At 32.7% G+C, this 21198-nt stretch overlaps 1 protein-coding gene across 2 annotated transcripts in view; it reads right to left on the reverse strand.

Annotated features, from left to right (window-relative positions):
* The window catches only part of RTKN2 (rhotekin 2), a 63856-nt gene that overhangs the window by 15606 nt on the left and 27052 nt on the right, over positions 1 to 21198 (reverse strand). For both annotated transcript variants that reach the window (XM_011370228.2, XM_011370227.2), the window contains 3 exons: positions 15297 to 15391; positions 7124 to 7230; positions 6038 to 6169 (listed from right to left, as the gene is read on the reverse strand). In XM_011370228.2, coding sequence (XP_011368530.1) covers positions 6038 to 6169; positions 7124 to 7230; positions 15297 to 15391 — 334 coding nt within the window. The remainder of the gene's footprint in view (positions 1 to 6037; positions 6170 to 7123; positions 7231 to 15296; positions 15392 to 21198) is intronic.

The raw sequence follows: 21198 nt of genomic DNA on the forward strand, positions 1-21198 counted from the left end.
ACACACATACATACACACACATATAAATACATATACATATATACCTATAAATTTTCTTAAGTATGACAACTAATATTTACAAGCAAAATGATATGATCTCTAGAATTTCCTTCAAAATAATTCTATGATGAGGGTAATGTGTGAGGATACAGATGGGTTCATTTGTATTACTCTCTATAGATTATCTTGAAATAAAAAAAAATACAAGCACAAAAACTTAAGTACCTGTTTTCTTATCTATAATGCAGAGATAATAATATTTCACTCACACTTCCATCAGAAACATGTTCTAAGGACAAATGAGTTCTTTGAAAGGTTTTGATCTAAAGTCTTGTTAATCAGGGATGAAGACAAAATGTTGCTGGCTAAAAACAAGATTTAGACCTTATACATACTCTAATAACGAAGAAAGCCATACTTTCACACTATACGACAAGGAATGTTTGAAATATGTAAATTATAACCATAAACCAAGCATTAGATATATCTAGCATTAGTGTGACATAATTATTTTCAACTTATGTCAATGTAATCAGATGTAAACTCCTGAAGGTTGTTTTAAAAATTATTTGTGTTGCATTTAATAAAGGACACTATGAATTGTGCTAGGGTTCAGGAATTAGGAGGACTAATATAATCAGAAGAAAATCACATGTGCTTCCTAATAATTATGCTTGCTAGGGTCCGTGATAAACATAATGGTTAAAAGCAATTTCAAGACAATTTAACAAAGGTATATCATCCCAAGTAGTTATTAACTTGTTTAGTACAGATTTCATTATTCAGTAAAATGAAGTGATGCATAATGTTTAAGTCAAGAAAAGACTACTGATCTCAAAGACCCACACTTCTTTTCCTTTCCACTCCTCATCCCACTGGCAATGGATAAAACTTTGGCTAATAAAATGCTTTCTACGATGTATAGGAGATTCAGTGGCTCCAGTTAAGTACCCTTTATTGAGAATGTCTTACTCAACAACATTCACAAGGAAGTTTTTTGAAGTTGAAGCAATCACTTTGAAGTAAATCATCCTTTCAAATTTGGATTGAAAAGAAGAGGGGAATAGCTTTTAGGCTTTTCTTTCCTTAATGTGACTATTTCCACAGATGGCTCCCTATGAAAATTAATGAACTGACTTAGCCTTACAGGAAGTGCCATTTAGAAGGACAAGAATTAGAGAACAGATCCTGTGATCAAAATAACAGAACTATTATTTATTTATATACCTTAGCAACTGCAAAATTTATGTTTTCACATAATTTTTAAAGTAACATTAAGCAAAATGATTATTTTCTAAATCATGAGAGAAGACAATCAAAATAAAGGAACTTGGATTTCTATTTAATATTTAACATTATTAAGCATAAAAAGATCCTAGAGACCCACTGGAAATATATTAAAAACTGAAACAAAAACACTATTCTTAAAAGTTTTATTTGGTGCTTACCTGCTCCACATATAAGGAAATACCAAGTTGGCATTTATCAAAGCTCCTATTTATTTAAGAATACACTAATAGCATGGGTTCCTTAAAAATTTCCAAAGTAAGAAAACAAAACATCTACCTTATATTTAAAAATCAAGTAATTTAAAACAATGAATAGATAAAAATCTGTAAGTTTATCATAATATTTGAAGGGTCGATAGACATGACAGTCATTCGATATTTCTGGAAGGGTAATATCACTCCATGCATATTGTGAATATCAATACAATATTCAATACCAATTAATTACATTGAAAATTGGCAATTAAAACATTAAGCCTTTATCCTGCCTTCTCAGGAGGGCCTGTAGTTCATTCTTAGTTGATGAGAAAATGTTCCTCTCAAAAAGAATACAAAAGAATACCAGCTAATAAATGTACAAGGAAGGAAAGCATGAGAAAAACATGTAATCTCCAAGGTAATAACTAATTCAGGCAAAGGCAACCATAAAGTATTACCTCTTGGACTACCTGCAATAGTAAAGAGGAAAGCTTACCTATTATACTGGAGAGAGCTAGTGGTCACTACTTTAACCGAGTCATTAAACTAAGTATTGACAATAGTAAGACAACTTGACATCATGTGCCTCTGAACAGGACGATCTACTATTTGTTATTATCCATGAAATATTCTTGTAAAAAAAATGTTTAAAAGGAACCTAATCAAGTCTCTACACATAATTTATAGTTTAAAAAAACAAAGGATTCACAATACTTATATATTCCTAGATTGAAAGCAAAGGCTAAAATAACATTTTGGGGACAATAGTATTGAGTATGAATTGGATATTAGATGATATAAGAAAATTATTGTTAATTTGACTAGCCGTGAGAATGGTATTGTAAATATACATATATATTTTTTTAAATGGGTCAGAAAAAAATATAGTTAAGTAAGGAGCCTTTATAAGCTTTCAGCTATAAGATAAACAAGGTCTAAGGATCTAATGTAAAATATGGTGACTATTTGTTGATAACACTATTGTATAATTGAAATTTGCTAGAAGAGTAGAACTTAAACGTTCTCACAAAAAAAGATTAGAAACTAATCCAATGACTGTAGCAATAATATAACTGTATATTTGTTAAAATTATCAAAATGTACACTTAAAATTGGTGAATTTTATTTTATGTAAACTATTCCACTATAAACCTGATTAAAAATTAAATAAAATATAAAGCAGTTAGCACCCCCTTATCAAAAAAGCAAAAGCAAAAGAGATAAAGCAAATATGACAAACTATTAACTGCTGAATTTAGATGGTATACAACTGATTACTATAGTATTTTTCAACTTTCCTGTAAATTTGAACTTTATAAGTGGAGAAAAAGATAAGTAAAAATTAATTAACAGGAGATAAAACGGTCATGTTTTCAGAAGTTAACAAAAATATTTCTTGACCAAGATGATATCTGACATATTTAAATAAGGAGACAAGTAGCATTTACTGTTAAGAATGAAGTTTCCAGGTGAGTGGAAGAATTTAAAGGAAACCTGAGGTAGAAGAACTGCAAAGAGAAAAGTTTCTACAGAGAAGGGCAGTAATCAGGAGAAGATTAAGATAGCAATATTGCAAAGCTAAAGAATGGAAGACTTTCCCATCAGTTTAATCTTTGAGATTAACAATTAATCTTCCCAATCTTAATTCTCACTTCATAATTTAATCTTAAATTCTCTTTTGTACTTTAGACAAAAGTCACGAACAATGGAAGAGATATCCGTCATCACTCCTCAGGGTCAAATACAACCCATGTTATTCCCAAGTTTAAGGCTGAATCTATACAGATTACTGGATTCATCGTTTTCCTGTGAATCTGTAATGGTCAACTGTGGATCCACCACTGGGATTTCTAAGCATGCTGATTTCAGTCATCTTAACAATGGAGTTTATTAACTACAGAATCCTATTAGTTGTCAGGTCATCAGCCTTTTATTACCACAAGGAAAAATGAGTGAATTGAACAAAGGTCAATTCAGTCAGGCCATGTAAACACTGTTAACCACTTTTCAGAAATTAGACTTTTGTCATCAGACAAGAAAATACAGATGCACTTCCTATTATAACAGAGGAGTTCCCCTTATAACTGTCCTCTAAAATTTAATTGGTAAAGATTCAACACATACCTAAACCATTGCCTATTGGTAGATTGTGGTTTCAGGCTCAGAACCTCATTTCAGAACTACTTTATACTTTCAAAATTGATTCAGAGTGGGCATGGAGATAGGAAATAGTCTAATTTTGCTTTCCAAATCTACTAGCAGTAACGCTATGAGGAAATAGAAAACCAGTTCACAAATTTTATCTACTTTTTTCCTACCCATTAAGAAGAGTGAGCCATATAATTTTCCTTACTAGCTAGACAAGTTCCAACTCGTTTCTGAGTCTATTTCTTCATTTGTAAAACAGAAATAATATAGCTATGAAACAGGGCTGACTTACCTGCTCTGCCTACTTTAGATAGCTGAGATAAAGCAAAATGAATACCTTGAAGACTGCTTTCAATGAAAACAAATGACTTTAAATATATCATTTGTTTAGATTACATTTTATTTGGTTTATCATATTCCATAGTAAAACATGTAAGAAAAAATAGGTAGGATTCCATTTTTACTACCTAGCCACTCAGTAAAAAACAGATTAGACAAAAGCATCTGTGTAGAACTCTTGCCAAAAATATTTAACCTGAATCTAGTGAAATAATTAGTCAAACACAGATTTAGAGACTGCTCTAGACTTTTCAAAAATGTCAATGTAATGGAAGATCCTCCTACTCCCACCCCCCACCCCCCAAAAAAGGCAGCAAGTGAAGGGTATAATTTAGATAAAAAGGAAACGAACAAAAGACATGGTGACCAGATGCAATTTGTCATCCTTGATGGGGTCTTGGGTCAAACAATAAATAAAAATTAGAAAGAACACTCTGGGGACAACTGGGGCAATTTGCTCTATTAGATAATATTATTTTATCAACAAAAATTTCTTGAGTGTGCTAATAATACAGTTATGAAGGAAATGTCATTGTTTTTAGGAGAAACAATTATAAAATATTCTAGAGAAGAAATGTTATGCTTTTTCCTACTTACATTAAATGATTCAGAAAAAAATTTTAAGCTATCTATAGAGAGAATGCAAATATGGCAAAATGTTAACAAGAGCTAAAGAATCCAAGTGAAGGGTACACAGGCGTTCATTATCCTTTCAACTTCTCTGTACATTTGAAATTTTCAAAAGACTAGGGTAAAGTGAACTCTGCATAAACAAAACAAAATAATAAGTTGGCAAATAATAAAAAAAATCAACTTTCCAATAATAAAATTATACTTTCATAAATCTAACTTTCTAAACTAAAATAAATTCACTATGTTGCAGTATTATTGGGATATATTATTTAAGAGCAACACTAATACACAAAACCAGATAAATTAAGTGGACTTAATTATATAATAAAAGGTGTCTCTGAAGGATTTCCTTTAAGTAAAAAGCAGTGTAATTTCTAAAAGCAGGATAGAAACAGACCAAATGTCATTACTGGAAAAGATCACAGAAATTAACTCAAGTCCTTATAGATTAGGAAACTAGTATCTACATGTTTTTCAGAATATACCACTTTACATTTTTCTTCAAAAGAAAATTTAAAGACAAGTAAAACATGCAGAGTTAACAGATGTGATGGCTCATATTTTATCATATACTTCAATTCAACCACACCAAAAGCAAGCAAATTAAAACTAGGAACAATTAAGTGTAGTCCACAGGCAGAAAACATATTCTGCTCTATAAATGCATCAAAGTAGTCTATGATAGGAATGCTATAAAAAGCGGAGGGCGGGCGAAACCTCTAATAAACACTAGTCTTGTATGACAGATGAAGATAAATTTAAGAACCTGGAATAAAAGAAAGTAAGTGCAGCTTATTGTGAAAAGTTTTCCTATAGATCTGTGGGTGAAAAATTTGTAACTGAATTTTAATAATCTTCTATCAAACCTCTGTGTGTGTGTGTGTGTGTGTGTGTGTGTGTGTATTTGATAGATTCTCTAGGTGGTATAGTACTACTTTTTAAATACAGTGTAAGCACTCAAGTATTCTAAATGGACTGTCAGGCTTTTCTGTGCTGACAGAAGGTTGGACAAGTGCCCATCCATCCCATAAGAAATCAGAAAGTATACTCAGGAATGTCTTTTTATGGGTTTGTTTGAGTATTAACTAAAAAGAATATCACTGTAATAAGAGCTAAGAATTTATGTTTATATAATCTCTTAAACAAATTCATGAAAAATTTACATATCCTATTAGCACAGAGTTACACCCTCTGCTTTAAAACCTATTTACTGGTATAGATTTTCAATTACTATGTTTTCTTAGGAAATATACAGTATTTCCTTTACTGGATAAAGTTCTATAATGGAAAAAAAATAAGATTAATTATCTTTATGAATTAACCTATTTTTAGCAATACTTCCTTTTTCTTTATGATAATGTAAACTATATAGAAAAGAACAAACTTTTTAAAATGTTATATCTTTATTTTCAAAATAGCATCTTATTTACCTTGTTAATGGATACTACCAAAGCCGGTTCCACTTTAGCTTCAATTTCTTCTGGAGTATAAAAACAATAGAGTTTACCTCCTCTCAAAACACAATACAACCTTCTCCAACTAATGAGACTGTCCACCATTTGCTAGGAAAAAAAAAAAATCAAGAAAATATCAAAGTTAAATCATTATTTATCATCTTAACTCTAAAATTCAACAAAAATACTTAAATTATCAAAGTTAAATTATCATATTTAAAAATTTTGAAATTTTTAAATATGATAGTTACCAATTAATTTATTATCTAATAAGTCAATAGCCTCAAATCAAAGAGTAAGTTAATTTAGAAAAGAAAGCTTTGGAATTCTCAAAAGCATTAAATAAGCAAAATGGAGGTAACGATTACCACATAACTTTATATACATAAAATCATAAACCGATGCAGTTTTAGAGAAGTTAGTCTTTTAAAAATGAGTGCTTAGAACTCCACAACAATTCACCTAACAACTCAGGAAAATTATAACAATAACTCAATATTCAAAATATAATTTTCTCTTATTGTTCTTAGAACACTGGAAAATGTTGACTACCCTATAAGAATGCAAATTTTCTTTCCTCTTAATGGAATCCTTTAGTAAAAGCTATTGATTCATTGGAGTCCATAATTAATTATTTACTGAATATAAATAACTATGGTTATAAATAAATCAGGAGTAGGAGGCAGAGAGACAGCTTTGGAAGCCCAGACCTAAACTGTGCCAAAAGCGGTCTGCCAGGAAGGCCTTCATGTGAAAGGTGTTGAGAAGGCCTCATCAGTTTCCACAAGGAGTCCTCTGTTGCTGATTACAGTGTTACAGCTATTAATAAAGCAGAGGAACCTGGAGAGGTAGCTCCCCTGCCATGCAAACTGCATTAGACCCCTCCCCTTCCCACCGTCTCAGGGGAGGTCGCCCCCTTACCACCCCTGCCCTACCCCAGTCTATGTCTAACAGTGAGAAAACTGGTATTTAAAAAAATTTTAAAAAATACTTCTCAATATCAGAAGGATTAAGAGCTAAATTGGAGCTATAATTATTGTAGGATATTTAAAGTCTTCTAACCTGCTGATTAAGGAATCCTGCAAACGCATTCTCAGACATACAGGCTGGCTGGACAACAAAACGGCAGCACATGTTACCAAATAAAGGGAGCCAGAACGGAGACGCCTCTGTTTAAACGAGAGAAAAAAAATCGAGTTAAAAATATATGTTTATTTAAGGTCATTATACATTTTGATTTTTTTCTTTTTACAATTTTTTTTTTACTTTATATAAGAACATATGTAAAGGTTCATCCTACTCAAATACCAGTGCCATATTTAAAATCAAATCAGAGATGATATTAAACATAGTTTACAGTATGCTATCACCTGGAATAGACATGGAACTTTTAGTCTCTTGTACTTGTTTGATCTTAAAGTAATTAACAGAGGTAATTCAAGGCACAGAAGCAAACTCATTTAATAGAAAAAAAAAATCTAATAAAGTGACTTTTTTGGTCTATGTCAAATTCTACTTTTGCTTTCATTATAATAATTAGCAAAATGATCCTCTGAATAAAACATTTCAGAGCGCAACATTAAGATAAAAATTTAATAAACCTTTTTTGCCTTTCCTCTTAATTCAGTTGGAAGCTATTAGGTGGACCCCACCAAGATGGGTATCTGTGCTGGGGTGGGGGTAGACTGTGGTATGTCATGGCTGGGTGCTAGAGGATGAGGGTAAGCAAGATGGTTGCCCAGCAGGAGGTATCAGAGCCTGAACAGGCTGAGAGGGACGGACCACATGGGGCACAGCCTAGAGCCCAAAGGAGATCTCTACTCCGGGGATGGCCTGGCACAGGGAGTCAGGGCCCAAGCTGAGTGAGAGGGTCTATGTGGGGTAGCTGCCCAATGTGAGGTGTCTTAACCCAAGCAGAGTAAGGAGAATGTACACATTTGTGGTATGGCCCAGCTATGGGGAGTCAAGAGTATGAAAGCAGTGAGGAAGCCATCCACACATTCAATGACCCAGAACAATGTGTCAGAGCTCAGAAAAGCCCAGTCAGCAGAAGGGCAGCTGGGGATGGCATGTCCACACAGGATGAGAGTAAGGCCTAGGAAGTTAAAGCTTGAGTAGGGGGAGGAGAATCTACATGGGGCAAGGGCTCCCCCAAAATAGAGAGTCAGAGCCCCCAGAAAGAAGAAGAAAGCATCCATGTGGGAGAGATGAGAGGATGTTGCTTTCAGGGAGAATGACCAAAGGAGAAAAAAATTAAATAGAAGACATGTTTCTCACAGTCAGAGAAAGGAATTAAAAAATTTATAGAATGAACTGTGGTGCTGGATTAGAACTAGATGCACTGGTATAAACTCATGGTTTTCATATACAGAGATTAAGAAATATATGACAAAATATACATGCATGTAAGTAGCTCAGTCCACTGAGGGGGCCTAGGAAAAGCAGCACCCTAATAGCAATGAATATACCTACAGCCCAGATCATGTCTACTAAATATTATTTCTGTTAAAAAGAACCAGCATTCCTTGAAGAAATAGCTAAGTCCAGTGTTGGGCCAGGGAAAGTACATGATGAGCCTGAAATATCCTGTTATTCCATAAAGAAAAGAAGTATTCAATAATGACGAGGACGTGTTAAAAATATAAAAGTCACCTTGAATGTTCTCCCGTTGGCCAAATTAAAAACAATTTGATCCTCAAAATAAACAATAATATTAACAGATTATGATGTCCTGAATAAAACAGAAAAACCTGAGTCCATATTGACATAACTACAATCATGAATAAACGGAAAGTCCAATAAGAAGTAATATACTTAAGAGTTTCAATGTACCCCCACATTCCCCTACATACATATACAATGTGTATTTATTACAAGGGGGAAACAAAAGAGTAACTTTACAGTAGGAAAACTTGGTAGACATCACCTAATCAAGTAATCAAAGTGAACACCACAATAATGGGATGAATCAAAATTATATGCTACTTGGATAGGCTGCAATGAGAACACAGAATCATTTCTGTGATATTTCTGCCAAACGTGCATATCCAGAATTTTATCCCAAGAAAACATCATGCAAACCCAAATTGAAGAATATTCTATGAAATAGCTGATATTGAAAAATGTCAAGGTTATGAAAGCCAAGGAAACATTAAAAAAAACTAAAGAAGCATGATAATTAAATGTTAATGCAAGATTATGTACTGGATCCTTCAATGGGCAACACTTGAATGGAGTCTGAGAATTAGATGATAGTCATATATTATTATTCATTTCCTGACTTGGAGATCCTAGTGATGTAGCAAGATGTCCTCTTAGTAGAAAATATGTATTAACATATTTGGGGTAATGAACCATCACATAATCAACTTATTCTCATATAATTTTTGGGAAAAAATATCTTGACATTCAACTTGTAACTTTCTATAAGTCCGTAATTGCTTTTAAAAAGTTCTTTTAAAAAACATTAAGATACTACTTTAGTATAGAGTGCAAGTAGGTACTTCCTTCCACATCTACATGGAAGGAAAGCATTGCAGAATTTATTCTGTAAATTAGGGTATAAATAAAAATCCAGCATATGCCCCTTTGTTCACAGTGAACCACACAAAAATGATTTTAAAGTTTACACTGTACTCCTCTTGGTAGTGCCTATAAAATGGCTGGCCATTAGCTGTTACTATTATTGACCAAAAAAAATCTTAGTAACCCTGGAAAATAAAACATTGTTGGTAAAAATTATTTCACATATAGATGCAATGTAGCCAAAGTTTGGTACATCAGTTAAATGAAGAACACCAGCCTAAAAGGAAGAGAACAAAGTAAACAAAAAGGTTTTTTATTAACTTATCTGCTCAACATTCTATTAAAGAACAGCACGCAAATAGCCTAGAACTAGTCAAACTCTTTTTATTAATAACTTGTTAAAGATACTATCTTTTATAAATAAAGGGTTTGACCTAGGAAGAATAAATGCATAAATACAATACAAGCTATGATCCCAAAATACAGAAACAAACAAGAGAATCTCCTTTCTTAAAATAGGCAGGGAATGAAATAAAAATTCTATAAAAGCATGCATCTAAGTAACACATCTAAAATCAACTTTGTGATTTATGAATTTAAAGTCTGACAGCAAATTTCTTTATAAGCAATCCCAGATTTATTAATAACCTATGTTCTAAATATCTGAAAGCTAGTTGTTTTTAAGTTAGGATGCATTTTTTAAAAATGAATCATAGATAATTAGTCTTTTTTCACATCAGTTCATAGTTTGTTCCATCAGTAATGTACTGGAACCTAAATATCACATGTGCTTCTTTGGTAAAATAAGCTCAGATTTCATGGCCCACCAAGAAAAATAATTCCTTCCTGATTGCAGTCCTTGAAAAGGAATATTGGATATAGAATTCCTTGCCACATAGCCTGCAATCACCTGTTACTTCTAATCTAGGTTACTTTACAGCTTAGGAGCATCGTGAATTAAAATGTACAGTGATAGCTTCTACTTCTGACAAGAAATAAGGCATCTAGGCTAGTCACTTAACCTATCTCAGTATCAATTGCTCATTTTAAAAAATACTACCTATCTTAAGTAGGAAAGTTGAGAAAATCAAATAAGATAATGTGTATATGACATCTATTACTGTGTCTGGCACATAATGGATGCTTCTCGTAATTTTATATCCAGTGTAGTCTTACTCCCAGAACTATACCCTTTCTTTTTTTAAAATGCTGTCTCTCATTCCTTGTGCAACACATTTAATCAAAATGCTTAATTCTTTTCTAACCAAGGGAGGTATTAGGACAAGATGAAATGAAACGGGAAGTGAAAGAGCAGTTTACTTACAGATTTTATCTAATTCATCTGTAGTTTCAAATGGGGAACAAAATGGAGTTTAAAAAAACGGCAGCAACAACAAAAACAATACACAGGCAGGAGAAAGAATCCAGATAACATCTTAGTTCTGTGTGAGTCAATCTTCACAATGTGGTTTCATTGTTTTATAAAAAGTATCAAAATTTCTTGAAGACAAATATAAACTATCATTTTGGCTTTTTCTTTCAATTAGTGAAAATAATAAAGTTATCAATTTCAAAAAAATCTTGTATTTCTTCTTGGTTTTTATAGTTTTTGGTGGACATTAAGATAATTTTATTTAGGAAAACCCCATTACATTAACATAGACTTATATTAATGAAAAAATTAGAAGGTGGCTTTTTTTTCCATTTTAATTGTTAAGATTTAATTACAAGTTTTTAATTTACACACACTTCTATGAATATACCTATTACATAAAAAATGTTAGGCATATAGGTTGGTGTTTCTTAAATTATTTTCTAGTGGAATCTACATGTTCCAAAGTCAACAGTTTTTTTGATGTTATTGTTTTAAGCATAGGCCTTTTCGGTCTTTAACATATTAATCTGTATTGTGTTCCTCTAAGAAAGAACTATAACCACATAGTTTCCATGCATATTTGCCCATGAGAATTTCATCAAAGGCGAATCTTGTAAGCTAGTAATATCTTTTAGAACTAAGGAATCATTGCTAAAATTGACACTCCCTTTGTGAATTGTATTCTTCTCCAAAACTTTTCAGATGATTTGGTTGAAAGAATAGGACCTTTTATCATCAAGTCCATTATTCACACATCAATAGTATTTTGAGTCCTTCGTTGCTTTAACAGTAATCATGCCTGACCAGAAAGCATAGCAGAATGAGCACAGCCTGTCCTGGATTATTTAAAGTCCAGCTCAACCACTTGCTAACTGCATGATCTAATATATAACATTCTCTAAGCTATATTTTACTCATTTGTAAACTGTAAATGATAAAATGAGGAACTTGCGAAGGTCACAGAGCTGGCCAGTGGTAGAACCAGAATGTGAATTCAAGGCTGGGGGCCCCTCTATCAACCACTTCATTGCAACGTTTCCTTATAACTACCATCTCATAGTCACTAAGAATAAAAACAGCTTTAAAAGTGCTTGTTTGCTTATTTATTTACTTCTAGATTATTGTAGTGAGAACACTAACAGGAGATCCAGCCCTTAGATTTTTAAGTGGACAATACAGTGCTGTTAACAATAAGCACTATGTTGTGCAGTAGCTCTCAAGAACTTTCATCTTGTATAAGTGAAACTTTAGACCGTTGAAGCAACTCCCCACTTCCCCCTCCCACAGCCCTTGGTGACTGGCATTGTACTCTCTGTTTCTATGAGTTTGACTATTTTAGATACCTCATTTAAGTGGAATCATGCAGTATTTGTCCTTTTATGACTGGCTATTTCAGTTAGCATAATGTCCTCAAGGTTCATTCATGTTGTCACATTTTGTAGCATTCTCTTCTTTTTGAAGGCTGAATATTTTATATAACAGTGTCTGACACATAATAGGCATTCAGCATATGGTAGTCATATTGATAATTCTAGAGAACTGACACAAATGGGATGACAATGAACTTCATTTGCCAGATTTTCTAATAAAATTGATAATGCTAATGCCATTGCAGACTTCATGTTTGAATGATGAAAGGGTAGATTGTTTAGGCCAATCCTCATACTGAAAATACTGAATCAACTATATTTTAAAAAACTTTCCCAGAGCAAGAAAGAAGTAACAAGACCACAGAAATTACCAGAATAAATCAGATGAAAGAGAACCAATGAGTTAAGTGAGCATACAAGCTCTATTTGTCTTAATAGCATTTGCCAATCCCAGCAAATCTGAATTTATGATTTAATGATTTTGCAAGATGAGGGAAGCCTAAGAGAAATCAAAATCTAAGGCCTGAACAAAGCAAGCAGTTTAATGAGAGATTTTCCTCATACTAAGCTGATATCCCAAAGGAATCACCAACAGGGTAGTGGTAAGCCAAAAGCAAACCAACCTCAGTATCCAGAATTCCCATTGCCTGTAGGTGGAGATGGGAGGGGTCCAGAGATACTTAGACATGGTCTTTGGATAAAGTACGCCTAGCCTGATAGTCCCCCCAGGTGCCTGTCAGAAACAAACAGAAACTCTAAGCATCAATTTATTCCTACATATTAACTGTAAACTTTCAATTATAATGACAAACGCAGAAGATAAACAGATATTGAAGGGATTGAGACATCATGAGTCTCAGTAAGAACTAGTAGAAAGAAAAAAACAGAAACCAACTCAGAAAGACTTTATATATCTGAACTACTAGTCACAGATTATGAAACAGCTATGATTACTCTTTTAAAACCTAAAATATAATATTGACAATGTATGCATGGAATACAAAGTAGCATAATAGATTTGAAAAAGTAAAAGAAAACTTCTAAAGCTGAGAAATACAATAACTGAAATAAAGAACTTGGTATATAGGTTTAACAACAGATCAGACAGGGCTGCAGAGAGAATAAGGAAATGGAAGATAGTTAAAAAAAAAAAAATCCAGAAAAGCAGCACAGACAAAAAGATGAAAATTATATCATAAAAGGTAATAAACATAGAGGATACAGTGAGAAAGATTAACATAGGTTTAACAGGAATGTTAGGAGAGAAACAAGAGAATGGAGCAGAGGCTGTCTGAATAGAAAAGTGAGATTTTGTCCAGAACTAATGAAAGATCTGTCACCAATCAAAAACCTAAAGAAGTTCACGGAGTTCCAAAAACAACGTAAATGAAATTAAATTCTATACTTATAGTGAAACTTCAGAAAACCAAAAACAGAGAGAAAATAAAGTTACTTTCACTGAATAAAAAACTGACCAAACTACAACAAGACTGATAATTAAAAAACAGGGTGAGTACAAACAGCCAATATCAGGAATAGAAAAGAGAGGCATTGCTACAGATGCTGCAGAAATTCAATAAAGCTATCATGAAGAAGTTAATGCTTGTAAACCTCAAATTCTAGATTAAATAGATTCATATGTATAAAAATATAACTTAACTAAAACTGACTCAAGAAACAGTAAACCTAAAGAACTCTATGAGTATTAAAAATAACTGAATAAGGGATAAATACAAAGTGATATATAATGAAATACTATGAGCAGTGAAATGCATACATACTGAATAATAAACGAAAAGCAAGCCATTAAGAAAACATAATGTGATTCCATCCACATAAAGTTCAATCCAGAAAAATCTAGACTATATTATTTGGGGAAGCAAGTTGGTGGCAAAACCATAAAGAAATGCAAGTAAGTGAATACCAGAAAAGTTGGGACATGTTTACACCTAGGGTAATTGACGGGAAATAGTGTTGGCAATGTTCTATTTATTAACATGGAAGTAGTTATGTACATATTCTCATAATTATCTATTAAAACGTACTTTTACATTTTATGAACTTTATTTTTAATGTAATATTTAGTGTGAAACAAACAATATTGTTGTAAAATTGCCAATCTCAACAGTACAAGCCACCCATCTTTACAACAATAAATATTAGTAAAGCAGTACCTATCTGTATATATTCTATTTCAGAATAAGAATAGGAATAAATAATCCAAATAATATTTGCCAAGAATTTTACCAACACCACTCTATATTCTTCATCATAGAAAAATAATCTGGGAGAGTAGAGAGTGCTCATGCTAAGTTTTACAAACCTTCCTAATAACCCCCTTCTTCACCTTGCCATATTTCTTTTGGATAAACTATAACTACCAATATCATCCAGAGAGAAAAGGGTTAAGGTTGATTTAACCCTACAATCTCTTAAATCCTCTGCTTCCCACAATGGAAGGGTTGACTTCCTCAATTTCAAATTTAAAAATAAGACAGGTCCTTTGATTGCCAACTAGTAGGGTGGTGAAGTCACCAATTTCAAGTTAAAGACAAAGATTCAGAATGTACAAAACCTTTCTGTTCTCACCAAGCTAGCCTCACCAGCCAATCTCTGGAAAAACAGCATGGAGAAAGGAAAACAAATTTTTCACTTTTGGGGAAAAGGGATGGAAATATTTAAAAGAATCGACAGAACCACTCATTTCTACATTATTTAAGCCAATATCCACTTCAGGGGAACATGTTAAAATTAGAAATGTTCACTGTCACCATATACATACATACATACATACATACATACATATATATATATATATACACACACACATATACACGTATACATATATCTCGACATAACATATACATACCGACATATGTAATAAGTATATATATATATATATATACACACACAATATGTATACTGACATAACATATGTAATAAGTAAAATATAGATTGTACTTACCATTTCCATTAATAGACAGATTATGGGTCTTGAAACTGTCCTCAGCACTTTCCAAGGTTAGGGTAGTCTGAGCTAGTAAACTATACTTTGCACCACTAACAGTGAGAAAGAAGACATGTTTTAAGTATTTGAGTATATTTTCTATTACAGAAAATATTCAAATGTTCAACAACAACAAAAAAAATCTGATTAAAACATGGGCAAAGGACTTTGACATTTCTCTAAAAGCGATATACTAATGGCCAATAAAAACACGAAAAGATGCTCAAGATCACTAGTCATGCAGATCAAAACACAATGAGATACCATTTTACACTCTTGAAGATGGCTATTATTAAAAAGCAACAACAACAAAGAAAATAGAAAATAACGAATGCTGGCTGGGATGTGGACAAACTGGAACTTTGTACAATACTGATGGGAATATAAAATGGTAACCACTATGGAAGACAGTATGGTAGTTCCTCAAAAAACTGGACATAGCATTAACATATGATTCAGCAAGTCCACTTCTGAGTATATAGCCAAAAGAACTGAAAAGTTGGGACTCACATAGATATATGCACACCCATGTTAATAGCATTATTCAAAGAGTCAAATAGTAGAAGAAGCCCAAGTGTCCATTCAAGGGTGAAAAGGTAAACCATTTAGTATATACATAAAATGGAATATTATTTAGCCTTAAAAAGAAAAATTCTGACACAGGCTACAACATGGATGAACCACACAGACATTATGCTAAGTGAAATAAGCCAGTCTCAAAAAGCCAGAATCCTACTGTATGATTCAACTTATATGAGGTACTTAGAATAGTCCAATTCAAACGACAGGAAGTAGAAGGTTGCCAGGGGCTGGGTGGAGGGGGAAACAGGGTATTATTGTTCAATGGGTACAGTTTCAGTTTGGGAAGATTACAAAGTTCTGGAGATGCATGGTTGCACAATGTCGTATAGGCACTTAATACCAGTGAACCATACTTAAAAATGGTTAAAATGGTAAACATTACATCACCTATATTTTACCAAAAAAACGCCCCACACATTTAGATGTTATAAATGCTAGTTTATAGTTAACATAAATGATTAATCAACTTGGCATGTTTCTCTTTTTATGCTATTGTATCTTAAGAAAATCTGAAAATTATTTGGTTTAACTTACAAATATTTCTTTTGAATGATCTCCATTCATTCAAAAATAGTAACTGAACACCTAATATGTGCCAAGTCTTATGCAAGGTGAGGGGCATTAATGGTAAATAAGACTCAGTTATTATATTCTGAGGCAGGAGGGAGGAGTAAAAAGAGTAAGTGGAGGAATGAATCGAATACTGGCATTTGAAAGTTGTAATGCAACTTTTTCTACCGAAGAAACGGAGATTAGAAAGCTGAGGACCTATGTTAGAGGAATCAGGAAAGGCCAGGAAAAGTCACTGAGGTAGAAGAAAAATCACAAGAGTGGAATCCTAGAAGGCAAGCTAAAAAAGAGCTTCAAGGAGAGCGATCAATCGTGTTAAATGCACTAAACGTTCCAGTCAGAGAAATACTGACAACTGACCAAAGGCTTTGGTAACATGACGGTAACCGTTGACTTTCATAGAGAAGTTTCTGTAGGTTGAGATAGAGGTAATAGGATGAAAGCTGACTGGAATGGTCCAAGAGAATGGGAGGAGAAAAGTGGAGATAGATAATATAAAAGACTCTTTTCTGTAAAGGACAGCTATGAAATAAATGGGCAGTAGGAATGGGAGGTATTTCAGCATGTTTATGTGTTTGTGGCAATGGAATGCAGTAGAAGAAAACCTGATGGTGGAGCATGGACAGAAGGGTACATGTGCAGGAACCTACTTTTGAGTAGTTGAGAAGATGAGATGCACAAGTAGGTTTCCTCAGATGAGGCAAAGGCAATTAGTTCACAAGGAAGGAAAGCAGCAAACAAAGATCCAAATGCTAGTAGATTTTGTAGATGGAGAAAATGTTAAGTTCTCTTCTGATTGCTTCAGTAGTGTCAATGGCATATGAAATAGTCATTGGCTTTTGATAAAGAGTGGAGAGGACAGGGTACTGGAGGTTTCAGAAGAGAGTAACATGATGTGAAATACTTATCCTAATGAGAGGTGAGTGGAAGGCTACGGAAACTTAGTAGGATTGCTCAGTCATACTGAGAACTCACTTAAAGTTAGTCATCATGTGTCTAATGTGAGACCAGTGAGTATGACACTTTTCCTCCAGCCTCATCTATTCTTCATGAGTGTAAAGTGCAGAGGAGCTAAAAGTAAAATTTAAGTTGATTTCCAAAGGTATGACAAAAGGAGAGAAATATTAGGAAAGAATAAAATGGCAAATCACGGTGTCAAAGCTAAGTTGGAGTCAGAGCACTGAAGGGAGCAAGCTGGAAGTGTGTGAGGTGGTGGTAGAGAGGAACACCTAACAAGATTATAGGGGGTGTGCAAGTATTAGTGATGACAAGATCTAGAGTACAATCATGTGGTGGATGGCTGAAATAGCTAAGAGGGCAAGATCACTGGTGGCAAGGAAGTTATGAGAAGACAATCTACGTGTACTTTAAGTGCAACAAGAATAAATAAACAAACCTGAAATGGTGGGAGGCAGGAAAAGGGAGACAAAGAAAAGGAAAGTTTTGTTTCTATTTTTAGGAGTAACATTATAATTTATTCTCACTGACCACTAAAAAACATCTGCGTATTCTTCACTTCAGGAATGGCGCCATTTCAATACATAGTGTAACATAAAATACTGCGATTAGTGTCACAGAAAGCGGCTATGTTACAGGCTGCTTATACTTACGCTGAGTACACTGGCTACACTGGCGTGTTTAGGAAGCAATCTGTGTGGCAGTTGAGGCTAATATTATGTGATGAACAAAGTATATGTTTAATTTTTTTTCTTAGGGCTTAAAACATAATTGTGACTAAGACATCTTTTCCTCAATTACTTTAAGGTAAACATGTAAGACATTTGCCTCTATTTCCAATGAATAGATGGTTAAATAAACCATGATAGAGCCAGTTAATAGGTAATGTGATCATTACAAGGATTTTGTGAAGACTCTGTAATAACCCTAAAAAATGTTGAATGTATAGTATAATTATGAATATCTAAATATCCCCTAAAGCTAGCTATTTAAAAACCTAGAAGAAGAATATCAGTTCAAAATTATAAAAAGCTTTTGACTTAGAGTGGTTGAACTATAAATAACTTCTCTTCTAGATTCTATTTCTCAAGTTTATATTTTGTAATGAAATAATAAATGTAAAGTCGTAGTAGGATGAAAACATCCCCTAAAAATCAGAGACATACGAAGCATTATAATATTACATCTACTTATGTGAAGTTTAAGGCACTTTGACAAACAATATCTTTTTGAAGGTTTACAAAAACTATTTGAGGTAGGCAGGGCAGATATTCTGGTCCATGTTTTCAGATGAAGAAATTCAAGTGCAGAGAATGTAAATGACTTGCCTATAGCTAGCAAGTGCTATATTAAAAAAAGAACTCCACTATGCTATACTTACTATCTTTATACTTCATTAAGAAATAGTTGAAAATTAAGGTCCTTTTTCTGTTAAAACAGATGTATAATGACCATATTTTAGCACTACAAAAATTTTGAATGGAAGGAGCATGTCTTATTAACCTTTGAAACCAACATACCACACGATGTAACTGCTGAATAATCATTTCTAAGATCATTAAATGAATAAATTAATTATACTCAACAGCTGAGTAATTCCTTAGTTATGTTTGAATGCTGAGTCATCTTTCACAGTACCAAACCATTAACACCCTTGTTCCTCAGAACATAAATAATCCACTTATTCTGCACGAGAGTTAGTATACATGTAACTTGAACCTAATTTAAAATGTAATATAGTGGCTTTTTAAAAAAAAATTATACACCATTTTGTCAAGTAAATAATCACTCTCGATTTTACCAGTTTTCACAAGATGACTGTTTAAAACAACGTATGTTTACACAATGAAGAAAAATGTACTATATAGTTCTTAAAAAGCATAAAATAGTTAATTCAGCTATAGAAGCACTGGGAAAAATCTAGCTAAAGGAATTCAGTAAGCTAAATTCCACAAATCAAATGAATAAATGAATCACATAAGGGAGCATGCTAAAAATTACCAAAAATGTTCACTGTCTTCTTTCAGATCAAACAATACTTTATGATGATATTTCAAGTTACTTCATTTTTAAACCATGACTAATTACAATGGCAATGCTTCCAAAACCAACAATGATCTCATTTTTAAAACATTCTTGTCAGGATAACATTTTCTTCCTAAAACATTACACTCATTCCTTTGGCCAACCCTAATATTGAGTTCCCAAAAGTTTAATCGGCTACATTTTTTAAAATCAAATAGGCCAATTGTTATAACATTTGGGGGGGAGGTATCCAAAAATGTTATGAGAAAACAAATAACTACTTTAAATGGTAACCCGAAAAAGTGCTCTCTTTTGTCAGGAAGAACAGCTGTATTTGGTCACATGCCATATTACTAGATAAAATATATATTGCCTAAATTTAATCCTTTATGCTGATTTTGGCTAAAAATTAAAAGCTGTATTAGGAATTTTCTCATTGAACTAGATCACTATTAAAGAAATAAAACTGATCCCCTTTTTAATACTAATTTTATTTTCAAACTCATCATGGTGCTGAAGTGGTCAGTTAAGGAAATATCAGTATCAGGTAAGAGCTGTCATGGGCTATGAGTTTAACCTCATATACTCTAGATTCAGACCAGAAGCTCTATAGTATGCTGGTATTAGGAGAACACGATTTGAAATGTTGTAAAAGGTTTTATTCTATCTTTTGACCAACTTTAATGGTATAAATAAACAAATGGTAGGTAAGTTTCACGGGAAATGTTAAGAAAGAAAATCAGTAGTGAGGGGATGTAGATGGGATAAAAGGGGTCAAATAGGTGGTGACAGAAAGAAATCTGACTATAGGAGGTGAACATACAATGTAAATACATATATGCCTTACTGTTAAAATGTATAGCTGAAAACTTATTGGATTTTGTTAACCAATGTCATTATAAAAAATTAATTAATTAATTAAAAAAAAAAGAAAATCAGTGCATGAATTCAGGTATAGAGCAAGTAGAATGACAAATCTAAATAGGAGAATGAATACTTCAAGACAAAGATGTTAATCTCTATTAAAAAAAACTTAATACCAATAATGTTATTCTCAAAAATTCTTCGAGGCTTCGAAGAGGAATATAGGTTAAATACAAGTTCTAACATCACTTATATTATCTTCTTTGAAATTATAAACATTATTTTAAATTTTAAAATATCTGTCTACAATTTATATCAAATTTTGTCAAATTTTCTAAACTGCAATGTTTCAGCATGAATTTGAAAAAAAAGTATGGTCTCAGAACATTAAAAATAGTAACAATGGTAAGAGCTACATTTATTAAATGCTTACTATAATACCAAGTTCATGAATTATCTTTTTGAATCTCATAAATATCATATGGAGTTAGATATGATTACATGATTAATAGTCTCATTTTACAGAGGGAAAAACAAAAACCTAGAAAGTAAATTAATCTGCCCTGGGTCACACAAATAAATGACAGGATAAAAAATTGAAATATTCACTGTCAAATGATAAAATTTTAAAACTGAGAGGTCCACTCATTGTTTTTATATGCTTTAAAAGCATATGAAACACTAAAAATGTCTCTAAGGATCCTTCTAAAAAAAACTGTGTCTAAGCATCCTCACCTTTCATATGAGAAAAGAGAGGCCTTGGGAATAATGTAATGTCCAGAACACAACTAGTCTTGTCATTTTTTAAATAAGGAATTTGCTGCTTAAAAAAAGTTTTAAAACTACTGAACTCAGTAATTAC

This window comes from Pteropus vampyrus, unplaced genomic scaffold (assembly GCF_000151845.1).
Source record: "Pteropus vampyrus isolate Shadow unplaced genomic scaffold, Pvam_2.0 Scaffold165, whole genome shotgun sequence".
Classification (NCBI taxonomy): Eukaryota; Metazoa; Chordata; class Mammalia; order Chiroptera; family Pteropodidae; genus Pteropus; species Pteropus vampyrus.